This window comes from Penicillium robsamsonii, assembly GCF_028829455.1.
Source record: "Penicillium robsamsonii strain IBT 29466 chromosome Unknown utg000001l_segment0_segment0, whole genome shotgun sequence".
Classification (NCBI taxonomy): Eukaryota; Fungi; Ascomycota; class Eurotiomycetes; order Eurotiales; family Aspergillaceae; genus Penicillium; species Penicillium robsamsonii.
In genome coordinates, this window is record NW_026643219.1 from 7034401 (window position 1) to 7047292 (window position 12892).

At 47.7% G+C, this 12892-nt stretch overlaps 6 protein-coding genes across 6 annotated transcripts; 2 read left to right on the forward strand and 4 right to left on the reverse strand.

Moving 5' to 3' along the window:
- Positions 1 to 402: 402 nt before the first annotated feature.
- On the reverse strand, positions 403 to 780 carry N7447_002718 (uncharacterized protein; the record flags this gene model as incomplete). The annotated part of the gene is made up of 1 exon (XM_057226993.1): positions 403 to 780. The coding sequence occupies one exon, from the start codon at positions 778 to 780 to the stop codon at positions 403 to 405; it is 378 nt and encodes a 125-aa protein (XP_057091009.1).
- Positions 781 to 1788: 1008 nt separating this feature from the next.
- On the reverse strand, positions 1789 to 2742 carry N7447_002719 (uncharacterized protein; the record flags this gene model as incomplete). The annotated part of the gene is made up of 1 exon (XM_057226994.1): positions 1789 to 2742. The coding sequence occupies one exon, from the start codon at positions 2740 to 2742 to the stop codon at positions 1789 to 1791; it is 954 nt and encodes a 317-aa protein (XP_057091010.1).
- Positions 2743 to 4155: 1413 nt separating this feature from the next.
- Positions 4156 to 5445, reverse strand: N7447_002720 (uncharacterized protein; the record flags this gene model as incomplete). The annotated part of the gene is made up of 4 exons (XM_057226995.1): positions 4156 to 4336; positions 4412 to 4837; positions 4894 to 4963; positions 5025 to 5445. The coding sequence occupies 4 exons, from the start codon at positions 5443 to 5445 to the stop codon at positions 4156 to 4158; spliced, it is 1098 nt and encodes a 365-aa protein (XP_057091011.1).
- A 1012-nt stretch (positions 5446 to 6457) lies between these two features.
- N7447_002721 (uncharacterized protein) lies at positions 6458 to 6763 on the forward strand (the record flags this gene model as incomplete). Its single annotated transcript, XM_057226996.1, has 1 exon — positions 6458 to 6763. The coding sequence occupies one exon, from the start codon at positions 6458 to 6460 to the stop codon at positions 6761 to 6763; it is 306 nt and encodes a 101-aa protein (XP_057091012.1).
- Positions 6764 to 7033: 270 nt separating this feature from the next.
- N7447_002722 (acetyl/propionyl/methylcrotonyl-CoA carboxylase subunit alpha) lies at positions 7034 to 9513 on the reverse strand (the record flags this gene model as incomplete). Its single annotated transcript, XM_057226997.1, has 5 exons — positions 7034 to 7084; positions 7273 to 8899; positions 8956 to 9053; positions 9115 to 9313; positions 9362 to 9513. 5 exons carry the CDS (start codon positions 9511 to 9513, stop codon positions 7034 to 7036), a joined length of 2127 nt encoding a protein of 708 aa, XP_057091013.1.
- A 1050-nt stretch (positions 9514 to 10563) lies between these two features.
- On the forward strand, positions 10564 to 12109 carry N7447_002723 (uncharacterized protein; the record flags this gene model as incomplete). The annotated part of the gene is made up of 4 exons (XM_057226998.1): positions 10564 to 10653; positions 10718 to 11190; positions 11249 to 11351; positions 11411 to 12109. 4 exons carry the CDS (start codon positions 10564 to 10566, stop codon positions 12107 to 12109), a joined length of 1365 nt encoding a protein of 454 aa, XP_057091014.1.
- Positions 12110 to 12892: the final 783 nt, after the last annotated feature.

The following is a 12892-nucleotide window of genomic DNA, read 5'->3' on the forward strand; positions in this document are numbered from 1 at the left end:
ACAATAATATCCATGATTCATCTTTAGATATCTTGTCCGATATTGCCTAGTGATAGACCACGGCATGTTCCATTTTTACGTCATTGTTCTAGTGCTAGCTTCAGTCCTAATCATGAATAGAACCTTGAACGCATGTCAGACTTGGCAGATATATGTAAACGGCGGACCTGTGAATTGCCTTTCTAAGGCAATGATTGAATCGTGTTGGTGGTCTGGCATGACTTTAAACAGTACTTCGCCGCGAAGATACGAGATTGTCACTCGCACACCGGGAAAGAGCTCTTGGTCTTCTTTAATTCTGGAGAATAGGTTTTCCCCCGTGTCTTGCAGATGTATGAACTGGGACGACGGGGGATTGGGGCTGGAAAGTTGATCTTTTAACTGGTTTAGTGCCGCTTTAAGCTATTGGAACGACGGAGCAGTGAGGATTCTCGCATCTAGTGGAACAGAAATGTCGTCGAAATGAACGCGGTAGGAGGAGTTATCGAGATCGCGTGAATGGAGCTCAGACGAAATCGTTGAGCCTGTGGTGGCAGTCGTGGTAAAATGCGCCGAGACAGAGCTAGGGTCAGAATCAGCATCGCGGAGAGGATTTGTACATTGAGGGGTGGGCGCTGTTTCATGGAATGGCATGCCTGTTCGGGAGGTAGTGAGAAACTTGTCAGGCGACACTTCGGTGGCTTGAAGTCTGGTGGATGGGATGTCGGTGGGTGGAAGGGAGTGAGAAGATGAGGTTTTAGTGAGTTTGGGGCGAGTCGACCTGGGTTCACGCGAGCTCATCGTGGCTTCCTTTTTCGTGAGTCCTGCCGGAGAGGCTATTTTGAAAGTGCAACACGGGCAAGTTGATCAACCAGACAAAATAGGAGGAACAGGTGCGCAAAGTGTCCAATACTAGCTCTAGGGAGGATGGCGTTGGGAGAGATTTGTCAGAACTAAGGTTATTACCTATACAACGCACATGGGTATTGGGAGCTAGGGCACTGGGTCGGTGACGTAACCCCGAATGAGGGCGAGGTACAACAATGTATGGTCGTGGCATTGAACTCTCTACAGTGACAACGCATTACCTAGGTAATCTTAACCCCCTCTGTTTATATAATATTCTGCCGGTATAAAGCCTCTATAGGAGCTTACAGATCCTCTCTCTAAGAGCTGGAGTAAGCTTAGAGCGAGCAGGTATCTCTCGGACGAAAAGGAAGCTTACAATAAGAGAAAGGGGTACGGGCTAGGAATAAATTAAGAGTAGTTTAAAGGAAAAGCGCTATGGAGGCCGAATCAGAATCTTGATATATATTTAACTTCTTTGTCTTAACCTTCTTTAAGGGTTGCCAAGGATTGACCATATGATTATTGACAGACCGAAATCTGCTCCACGCTCCCCGTGGCTGATTTCTCCTGTAGATTCTGTCTGGTGCCTTCACCAGGGACTTCTGAGGCTACGGGAGAGATCTGCTCCTTCGGATTCGATGGAATAGACGATTCAACCGATGGATTAAATTTCACGGGAAAGGTGGTGATAACTAAAAGAACTTGACAGAAAGGCGTACGACTAATTGGTAAAAATGGCAGATATTGAAGACTCTGTTAACTCTACTAATGGTGCAGAATAGTGGGGGTCAAGCAGAGGCTTAGTTACGGGTGGAAGGGGAATAGTTTCAAGCGCCAAAAGCGGTCATTTTCGGCGTCACTTTCACAGGTCCTTAGATTCTAGTTGTAAATAGATGAGTGGCATACGAAGCATCTAAATATAAAACCATATTTATATATACTCAGATCCTGCACTATTTACTAGCGAAGCTGAAGAGCAACAACCTGTCCACCATAAGAAACACCCCCCTTATCACCTCCACGGGTAGTAACATAAGCCAACTTCCTACCCGGCACAATCTGCAGAGACGTAGGCCCAATAAAAGTCAAGCTATCACTGCCGCCAGCAACAACACTCTGCGTTCCATCCGGCGTGATCTTAGCAATGGTATTGAGGGGTTGCGCAACATAAGCATTTCCACTATCATCAATAGCAAAATCATCCCAATCGGATTCAGTATCACCAGCCTCGCGCTCCAGACGCGCAATGGCCTGTATATGGCCAAAGGTCTGTCCATCCTCGCTGACAGGCACCCGGGCGAAGATATTAAGCGCACTGTTGGTGAAATACACATTATTTCCAACTACCTGCAGGCCATTGATGCCAATGGGCATGGAGGAGTTCGTGGGCGCAGCAAGGGCGTCGTTCTTTAACACCACCTTCGAGACACCGGTGGTAATGTCCACGCGGAAGATGGATCCCAACCGCGCGTCTGCGATTAGGAGGATATGCGGCTGCAATGGCATTGAAGCCATGCCGTTTAGCATATCGGCGTCGGGGATGTGGGCGACAGTCTCGATGGTGGGCGTTTTGGCATTCTTGCTGAAATCGACAGTGTATATGGTCTCATTGTCGTAGTGGTATGAGCCTCGTACCCCGCCTACGACGGCATACTTGTCGTGGCCAACGGGTGCAATGCCGGTTAGAGCTGTGGCGCCGGGAAGCGTGGCGACGAGCTCGGCTTCGGGTTTCCGGGCTAGCGGGTTGATTGTGTAGAGATGGGCTTTGTAAAAGGTTGTGAGGAGATGGCCGTTAGGACGGAGCTCGCTGTTTTCGATGTTGATTGAGCTGGTGAAGTTAAATAGTTGGGTTGTCAATTGAGCAGCTGTCGCGCTGGCCAGTACTGCCAGGCTTAATGTGGAATTGAAACGCATGGTAGCTTGTGGGCGATTGTAGAGAGGAAGGGGACTTGAACCGACAAAGAGGGGGGGTTTTATTTACAGTGCTCCGTAGGACTTTCTTCATCCCCGAGCTAAGTGGGCTCGGCACGGAGCATGGAAGTGGTATGAGTCGGAGATAAAAAAAGAGATCGACATAAGAGCGAAGCCAAGACGGGACATTGTCAATTTGAGGCTTTAACAGGAAATCAGCACCGAGTATGGAAAAACTTGAAATATATATGTTTCACAGAGCTCTTTCATGTTTCTATCTAACACTGCACTATATATACAATATTTACATCGCTGCGCAATTGTGCTAGCTTCGCGGACAAAAGACCAACAGCAGGCCTTTGCAGTGGAAACAACCATACAGACTAATCTAGGTACAATGGGTATTCATCATCTGACATGGTTCCAAAAGTATTCGTTTCATTATTTATGCAGAGACGGCCTTAGAGAACCAATTATGGTGAGGTATAGAGCGAGGTAGGCTATTGTTTTGGATATTGAGCGCTGTAAAACTGAGACAGGATGGTGTCAATCTTAAACGCCAGAGGGCCACAGTTAAGCGACTCTTCGACTATCGATTCGATGTCTCTGGATAATAAGGGCAAGTTGCACAATCTCCGGTTGGAGCTTTGCAGCCTTGGAATTCTCCAAAGGTCACCTCTAATTTGACAATGCCTCGCTCTTGGCCGCAAAGGGGGTTTAAATATCTGATCTATTTGCCACAAGCTCATAGTAAGGACGTTATAAGCAGATTTGTTTGCTCTAGCAATGTGACACAAGTACCATATCTTATTTCATTCGTATTCAACCTGGGGATATATCGGATGACATGGGTATATTGTGATATACCTAGGTATTGAGTCGACTATATCCCTTCGCACGCACACTATGTAGAATTGTAACGGGGAGATCGGAATCTGTCCCGGCGGAATTCCCAGTTCCAGGTTATCCGAGGTGCATCCCGGAATGCAGGTGCGTCAGGTTAGGTTTATTTATACCCCATCTATATCTACGTTTAATTCTTGCATTCTGCAAGGAGGTACTGGGATAGTCAATTCGCTAAACAGGGAGTGGTCTGGGTAGGACCCAAGGGGCCTGGACCACCGTGTAGCTCTTTTTGTGAGGAGATGCTCCCCCACACTGCATGATTCAAGATCATTATTGAAAGCGAAAGAAATCCAGTGGACCTTTTAACCAAGTCACTCTCAGAAAAGAGTATTCTCCGGGAGTTTTGTGGCCCCCAAAAATGCAAAACCCAAGATGCATGGCCAAGTTATCCCGCAACTCATGTCGTAACACATGACTGGTATATGTCGAATTCACATCCACGAAAGAAAAGCTAGTATGATGCAACAAGAAAATCAAAAAGAAATCTTGAATAGCACGCAGGTGACGTGTTTAAGTTACGGTGTAGCCGCCGTCAACACGGAGATCTGCCCCAGTGACGTACTTGGAGGCATCGCTGAGCAAGAAGGTGACGGCACCCATCAGGTCCTCCGGTGTGCCCATCTTGCCGGCAGGGATGAGAGAGATCCATTGGTCGCGAAGCTGGGGGTTCTCATCGAGGATCTTCCGGGTTCTGAATTAAGACAACATTAGCAACGATTCCTCCTAGATATTTATTTGTTCAGATGTATCTCATCGGGACACTTACAGAGCAGTGAGCATGTAGCCCGGGCTAATGCAGTTGACGCGGATACTATGGCCAGCCCACTCCACAGCGAGCGAAGCGGCAAGGTGGCGCACAGCAGCCTTCGCAGCGTTGTACGGAGCCTGGGGCTGGGGAACGTTAACAATGGAACCGGACATGGAGCCGATCATGACAATGCTACCGGGCGCCTTGCGCTCCATCAGGTGCTTGGCAACATTGATGGCGAAGAGGTATGTGCCATCGACATTGACGCCCCACAGTCTCTGCATACGGTCGAAGGGGTAGTTGATGGCCTCGAAGTTCTCGGTAAAGCCGGCCGAGGTGACCAGGTTATCGATCTGGCCATGTTTGGCTAGCACTTCGGTCATGGCGTTCTGCACGGAGTCGGGGCTGGCGACGTCCGCGTAATGAGCAGTGACTTTGGGCATGCTGTTGTTTGAAATTAGCCACTACAGCGAGCTGAGATCGTATGGCCATGGACGTACTCTTCCAGACCGGGATTCTCCTTGCGGAACTGCTCGATCAACGAGGTAGCTGCGGACTCGGCTTCGTCCTCTGTGGTAGATGTTAGGATAAACTATTTGATCCGCTCATCTGTAGTGGCCGTAGAACATACCGTTGAGATCAATGATAGCCAAATCCGAGCCGGAAGCGACGAGGCCTTGGCCCATGACCAGACCCAAGCCACGAGCACCACCAGTCACGACGCTGACCTTTTTCTCAAGTGAGAATTGAGCCAGTGTACGCTTGAAATGCATGCCACCGCGTCCCTGAGCCACGGGCTGAGCGGGAATCTCGCTGTCGGGAGGGTATTCGATGTGGACGCTTTCATCGGTGCGAGCGAATTGGCCCTCCACCACACCAGAAGTACCCTCGGGGGCCTTGGTTGTCGCAGAGATGATGGGGTCTTTTAAAGGGTCATCGTTCTTCTTCTTTCCGAGTGACACAGTGTATGAGAGAGGGCGGGTGAAGCATGTAGCAGGGCGGACGGTGTTCAGAGCCTTGATGACATTGTGTGCAACTGCAGGCTTGAACATTTTGGAGGTCACAGCTTCAGATCTACTGGAGCTGTGGAGGTATATGGGGTAGGGTTGAGAGAGATGCGATATACGTGAGTGAAATTGGATAAAATTGGTATTGGCAGGAGGGAACCCTGGGAGGGTATTAAACAAAAGCAAGTCATCGGATCTGACTTTTTTCTTTCAAGGCTTAAGGAGCTAGGGAATGGGACAATTGCGATGAAACAAGCCAATGAATACCTGGGGCGATTTACTGGACCTTAACTTGTCCTCTTTGGGCCTTAAAGATGTTTAACTATTTAAAGCTCTCTTAAACAAGCTAGGGTGATGTCATATCGGCGCTTTACCTTTGTATCAGATACTTTGCTTTTCAAGTGAATTACATGAAACTTGTGTTATATTATTTAGTACGGAGTACAGAGTACGTCATTCAAATCGCTTAGAGCCTGCTGTACTTTGTCTATTATTCCGTATTTACTTTTAAAAGGAACCAGTCACTTTCTGCATTTCGGGGGCAACATGCATTTGCCCAATTAGCTCCAATTGACCTGGTCGTATTTGTGTCATGTAGTGCATTTTGCCGCGGGGTACTCTGTACATGTGAAATTACTCGAAGAAATACATGTCGAGCTATACTGGAGAACAAGTTTCCCTCTACTACGTCTAAATATGGGGCTAGTGGACATAGTGGACCAGGGCTTATGTGGGGCCGCAGCTTTATAACCGTCTCAATGTGATTTAGTATCATTAGGGTATATAGTGAGAGTCGAAAACGGAAAGAGGCACAATATTATTTTGCCCCTAGAATCGGGCATTTGATACGGTCATAATGATCGCTTGAAATGGCTCCTTTGTTTGATCTATTCTTTGACAAATTCTTTGGCAGTCAAACAGCAAACATATATAACCATGTAACTTGATCTTCAAGACAAGGTCAGCCTGTAAGAGGACAGCCTCAATACTGGAAAAGATCTAGTACCACTGCACCAATCTGAAAAGGATCATCACAACCTCACACAGCACAAATGCCATGAAACACCAGCTCGATTCACTTGACAGCCCGAAGATCTGTGCCAAGGCCCTTGTGCTGGTTGATGCTCGTCTCAGAGAGATTTCATCTCTCCAAGAGATCGTCATCAAGGTCTATGCGGAAGCTCCAAACTTAGATGCTAGAAGGAAAATCACGAGCCTTGAAGGGACACTCAATGTGGCAGTGGAGCTAGTGGGAGAAGTGGACTGGGACTTGTTCGACCAGTTGAATGGTTTCGCGGAGGACTACTCCGAAGAAAGCCACAGTGACGATGACTATGACATTGACAATGACAGCAGTTTTTAGAGAAGAGGCGGCGGATTCAAAGGTAAGCAGCCATTCCCAGAGGTTGCTACGGCCCAAAGCAAGATATTAACAATAGCTCAAACTATCCAGTTATCTAGCACATCACACTTCGAGACTGTAACTTCTTTGATTGCTCGTATTCCATGTTGGCACCCAAGAATGATGATCAAATTCAATCCATAATAGCGTCAACTCGACATTTGTGTGCCAGCCTTGGACGATATCTCTATAGCAAGGAATGAGATACATCTTAATAACAAAAATCCCACTCTATTCAGACTCGGCGAATTCCACCAACGGTGTTCCGCTTTTGCATTGATCCTGCAAGGTACAGGTTAGTCAGTGGTTCTTGAATCTTCAACTGTCTCCGCCCAGCTTTAAGCTTCGGTGAGAAGAATAAAAGCCCGGCCCAGGCAGGTAACCAGGGGGCGCCAAAATCAAAACAAATCTCGAAACGAGAGGGTGTCACGGGGGTAGAGCAAAGGCAGGGGGAATGGCGCGTGACTTACTCCTTTTTTATGCACGACCCGCGCAATGGTTCCCTGTTGTGGGCTGCGAATCACAGTCTCCATCTTCATGCTCTCGATAACAACCAGCGGCTGGTCTTTCTCCACCACATCTCCCGCTTGCACCTCCACCCGCAGCACTTTACACGGCATCGGGGCTAGAACGCTGTTTGTCACATCCTTCAGTCCCAATGCCTTCTCCATCCACTTAGCCCGGGGCACCGTGAGCCGGTGCTGGGTCCCTCGCTGGAATGCAATGATAGTATCCTCGTCTCGAACCACTGTCGTATCTAACCGGGTGTGTGCGAAAAAGGATGTGACGATGTGCGACGCCGGGTCCATGCGGCTCACCACTTGCTCGAAGACTCGTCCGCCGACTTCCACGTTGAATATGTCATCTGCTGTCTGCTGCACTCGTACACTGAACGTGGAGCCGTCGCTAGACCCTGGGCCAGCGGTCTCGGTAAATGACAATTGTCGCTCTTGGTAACTAGGAGTGAACCCGACCGTTGAGCCCGCAACCCCTGCTGAGGATCGCGCCCCTGAGGCGCTATCGCGATGTAAACAGGCTAACGCAACTTGCGCCAAAACCTCGTCGTCCATAGTCTTCGGCGCGAATAGCTCTTCACGGTGCTTCTCAATGTAGCCGGTCTCGACCTCACCAGCGATAAAATCGGGGCTCTTGCAGATGGACTTTAGAAACTCTATATTGGTCACGGGTCCTGCGACTTCATACTCCTCCAAAGCAGCAGCCAGCTTGCGGAGAGCCTCCTCACGATTTGCACCGCGCACGATAAGCTTGGAGATCATTGGATCATAGTGGGCTGAGACATCGTCTCCTTCCACGAATCCTGCATCAATGCGGATGTCCTCAGACGTAGCCGGCGTTCGCACATGGAGCAGACGCCCTGAGTCAGGGATGAATCCCAGCTCTGGGTTTTCGGCGTAGATTCGGGCTTCGATACCATGTCCGCTCTGGGCGATACGCTCTTCCACTTCTTCTTGTGTAAGGGGGAGCTTGGCTCCTTCGGCCACCAAAATCTGCCAGTGGACAAGATCCTGTCCTGTGACCATTTCGGTCACGGGGTGCTCGACCTGGAGGCGTGTGTTCATCTCCATAAAGTAGAAGTCCCCGGAGTCATTATCAAAAATGAACTCCACTGTACCGGCACCTTCGTAGCCGACGGCCTCTGCAGCAGCCCGTGCCTTTGCCCAAAGGTCTTTTCTAGTTGCGTTAGGGAGATGAGGCGCCGGAGATTCCTCTAGAACTTTCTGGTGTCTCCGCTGAATACTGCAGTCTCGCTCTCCCAGTGCAACGGAGTTACCATGTTTGTCTGCAAATACCTGGACTTCGATGTGTCGTGGTGTGGTGATATACTTCTCCACCAGCACATTGTCATCTCCAAATGAGTTCATGGCCTCCGACTTGGCCGACTCAAGCTGAGCTTGAAACACCTCTTTGGAACTAGCAATACGCATACCCTTTCCACCACCTCCTTTGACGGCTTTGATAAGCACAGGGTATGTGATCTGGTCCGCCTGCTCCTCGAGGAAGGCAGGGTCTTGATTTTGTCCATGGTATCCCGGGACGCATGGCACACCGGCAGCTGTCATAATCTCTTTAGAACGACTGGTAGAGCACATATAGTAAGCACAGTGAGCATTCAAATAACACAATGAACGTACCTCTTATCACCCATATCCTCAATAGCCTTATACGGCGGACCAATGAAGACCAGCCCAGCCTCGGTACATTTTTGCGCAAATGCAGAGTTCTCACTCAGCTGTGTATCAAGCTATGAGTCAGTATTCCATTTAGAATCTTAATATGCACAGCCAACTTACAAACCCGTAACCAGGGTGTATAGCTTGACACCCTTCTTTCTTTGCAATCTCAATGATTCTATCACCATCGAGGTACGCCGACACCGATCCTAAATTAAAGGCGAATGGGGAGCTCAAGGCATGTTGAGCTCGGCTATCTGGGTCGGTGTAGAGTGTTGTTACCCGGATCCCACGTTCTGCGGCAGTGCGTCCAACTCGTCTATGTCCAAGTAAGCACCAATTCCACTTAATTCAGTGCCCAACCTACAAAGCAATTTCTCCTCGATTCGCGATGAGAATCGAATCCAATGATTTGGTTGTATTTGACGTGTTAGTGACCGATGATACAGCTCGCGATGTTCTGCGGGCCGCGGTCGGGGTTAAGCGGGGCGTAATGCGGAGAAGGGATGAGAGGGTCATGATGGTGGGAGAACAGCCTTTCCAGCTGCAATGGGGGTTTAATAGATTGTAATTTGAATCACAGTGTAAGCATCATTCGAGGTATTCGAAGGGATAAAGTAAAGAATGGGAGAACCCTAAGGGTTTGGAGAAGCTCCTGTTGAGCCGACGCAAAGCGAGATGCGGGGAAAGCCGAGCGCATGACATAATCAACCGCTTCAGGAAATGGATGGTCACGGGGTCTTTCAGTCGATGCCTGGCAAACTCCTCCATGTCTGCCTGAGTGAAAGAGGGATCGCAGGTGATACACCATTAGTTATTGGAAATTTCATGGGAAAACTGGGATGTTTTTGACATTCTGGGGTAGATTACTTGGCCGCATGTACACCCACCCGTTCCTTTAACAATAGTCTTGTGTGTTTCTATGCTGGATATATTGGAAAAGACGTATATCTTCTTACTTCGCCATCTCAACGTCACGCTTCAATATCGCTAATCTGGGAGGTACTAGTAGTCCCATGAACAGTGATCTTATGTTATGGTTTAGACTTGGAATGTCCACCTCTGTTCCCATGTTATCTAACTGACCAGTGTAAGACGTCCAGCTTATCAAGCCATAATTCTGATAAGATAAAGTAAGAAGAAGAGAGCGATAGGTTCGCGGGCCATTGGGTTGTATTTTGGGAGATACAAAGAAGGGTAGATCTGTCCTTTGTCCAGCAGGATTATGGAATAATAGTAAATTCACAGCTCACGAGGGCAATCTCAACTTCCAGCCCACACTTTAATAAGAACAGCAAGCATTCAAAAGTGGGCATGCGATCCTATAATATGCAACTCTGGTGATATCCCGCGGACAGACCTTCCTGGATAGGTATGGCTTATCTGGGCTGTAGCGCACTGCCTAAGTGAGTCAATCCAAACCGAGTACTTTGTATCTATATTTTAGTTACACTGACTATTAAGCAATGTATTGGGCTTTAATTATATCTTTCACGCTCCTAAATCATAACTCTGGTTTTCAAATTGAAAACCAGCAGCAATTACCTTCTTAGGTTGGCGCTATATATCATGCCCATGATGAATCCTTTCAACCTGCTGAGGCAATATATCGGGAACTCCACTCGACAGCTCATCAATGAGGAGGTGTTCGATCCAAAAGTATGTGAATCTAGACAAATTCCGACGCTTAGCAAAACTCCGCCTCTAAGGTCTCGTCCAACAGGTGCACCTCAACTATACTCCACCTTCAAAGAAGTTCACAATGCAAGACTTGCTTATAAACCAGAGTCCAACCGCCTCGCCTATTGCAGGAACAGTGCCATTTCCATTATTGTCAGCCGAAGGTGTCAAAGCCTACCGGAGGGCCCTATTCCAAAAGGATGTTATAGACAAATGTGCCAGCTCGCCATTCCCAGGGACCTTGGTGCTTCGTGATGCGGCGAAGCAGTCAATGTTTGTCAATGACTTTTGGACGCACCCCGAGACAATGAGGATTGTGTCTGAAGCAGTTGGTGTACCTCTGGAGGTGGTGATGCCAACGGAGATAGGGCACACTAACATTCAAGTCGAAGGCACTACTATCGCAGAAATGGCCAGTAACCTCAAGGCTGAGCCGGTGGTAGAAAAACTCGAGTTGAGTCCCGAAGACCGAACCTACAACCCTTTAAAAGATGCTAGTGCTATTATTCCGTGGCAGTAAGTTCATGCCCTAGCCGTCTTGCTTGCAACACCGAGAATACTAACTGAGCCAAAGCTACGACTCGTATCCTTACGTTTGTGTATTGATGCTGAGCGATACTGAGGGTATGATCGGAGGCGAAACATATATCAAGAAGGGAGACGGAGAGGTACAGAAGGTGTGTAAGAATCCATATTACTGAGACTGAAATACACCCACTAACCAAAACTTGTGAAGGTTGAGGGTCCTCAAATTGGTCATGCTGTCATGCTACAAGGCGGCGAAGTCTGTCATCTGGCTGCCCGCGCGAAAGGTGTGAAGGAGCGGATATCCACCATCACTTCATACCGTTCCACATTGCCCAACGTTTATGACTCCAGCAATATTACCAACGTCCGCCCTTACGCGGATACAAACTCTCTCTATCCCGAATGGACACAATATCGTTTGCGAAAGCTGAGAGATGAACTTACCCACTATCTTGACAAGACGACGAAGGAAGAAGATCCCGCGCAAGAAAGAAAGAACGTACAAACTCTTATAGATCAGCAGATTGATTATTTGCGACAAACCTCTCGACAGATGGTTGACCCTGAGTTTACTCAACAAGCTTTGAAGAAGTTTGGCAGACCATCATACTATGAAGCACCTAGAATTTGGGAAACTGTTCAATCACTACCAGAATTTGACATACTTGCATCAACCGCAGACGAGGAAAGACGCTGGCAACCGGAGAGTATCTATTGGGCGGACCTGCTGAGATCTACTGAAATAATTCGGTTAGGGAAACCTCTTCAGAGTGTTCTTGGGACTGCTGTGTGGGAGAAGACGAGAACGTACTATATGGGGGATGAACTTCTGCGACAAGGACTTAATGAGTTGTTCTTGGATTGGTTGGGATACTCAGGCATCTGGGGCCTTTACTGCAACATTTGAATTATCACCATGAGATTTGAGGTTTATGCAGCTTGCGAATTCCAAAAATATATTCTTCAACAAGACACACCTTTCATCAGCCGCCAAAACAGAAATCAGATGTACGATGGTTGGTTCCTCTAGCGCGATATCTACAATATATAAAGAACCCAAGTGATAAGTATAATAAATTTATCTTGGGTCACCAGATAATTTAGAAGAGAGGTGCCATGCCCTCCTCCGAACCATCCAGCAACAACTATATATAAGCCTTTGAGTTGGTCACTAAACATCCCGAAAGAGAGGTGCCATGCCCTCCCTCAGACTGTCCAGCAACGCCTTCCATACATTGAAGTCAATACATTGACGTCCAGTTGTCCCAATATCCATATCCTCCGACATCAATTCGAGGCCTCGTTAAAACCAGCTGAAGAAAAACCCGTGGGATAAATACAACCAGCTGGAAAGAGTACCTCGTACATAAATTGATTCCACTTTTCCTTTGCTTTGCCTTGAATTTGCTCCATTTTTTTATTCTCGCCCTTCTTGGCTCGCCCTTCTCGGCTCTATTGTATTTTTATTGTTTTGTTGGTTTTGATGGTCTGGTTGATTGTGCTGGTTGTCTCGTTCGTTTTTTTTTTGGTTGTTGGATATCGATATTGGTGATGTTGTTTGAATTTTTGGTTTTTCTTTTGGGTTTTGGGATATTGATATTGGTGATTCTTCTTGTTTTCGTTTTTTTTTTTTGACTTTTCAAGATTGTCGTTCTCTTCTTCGATATCGGTTCAATGGGCACTTATGTGC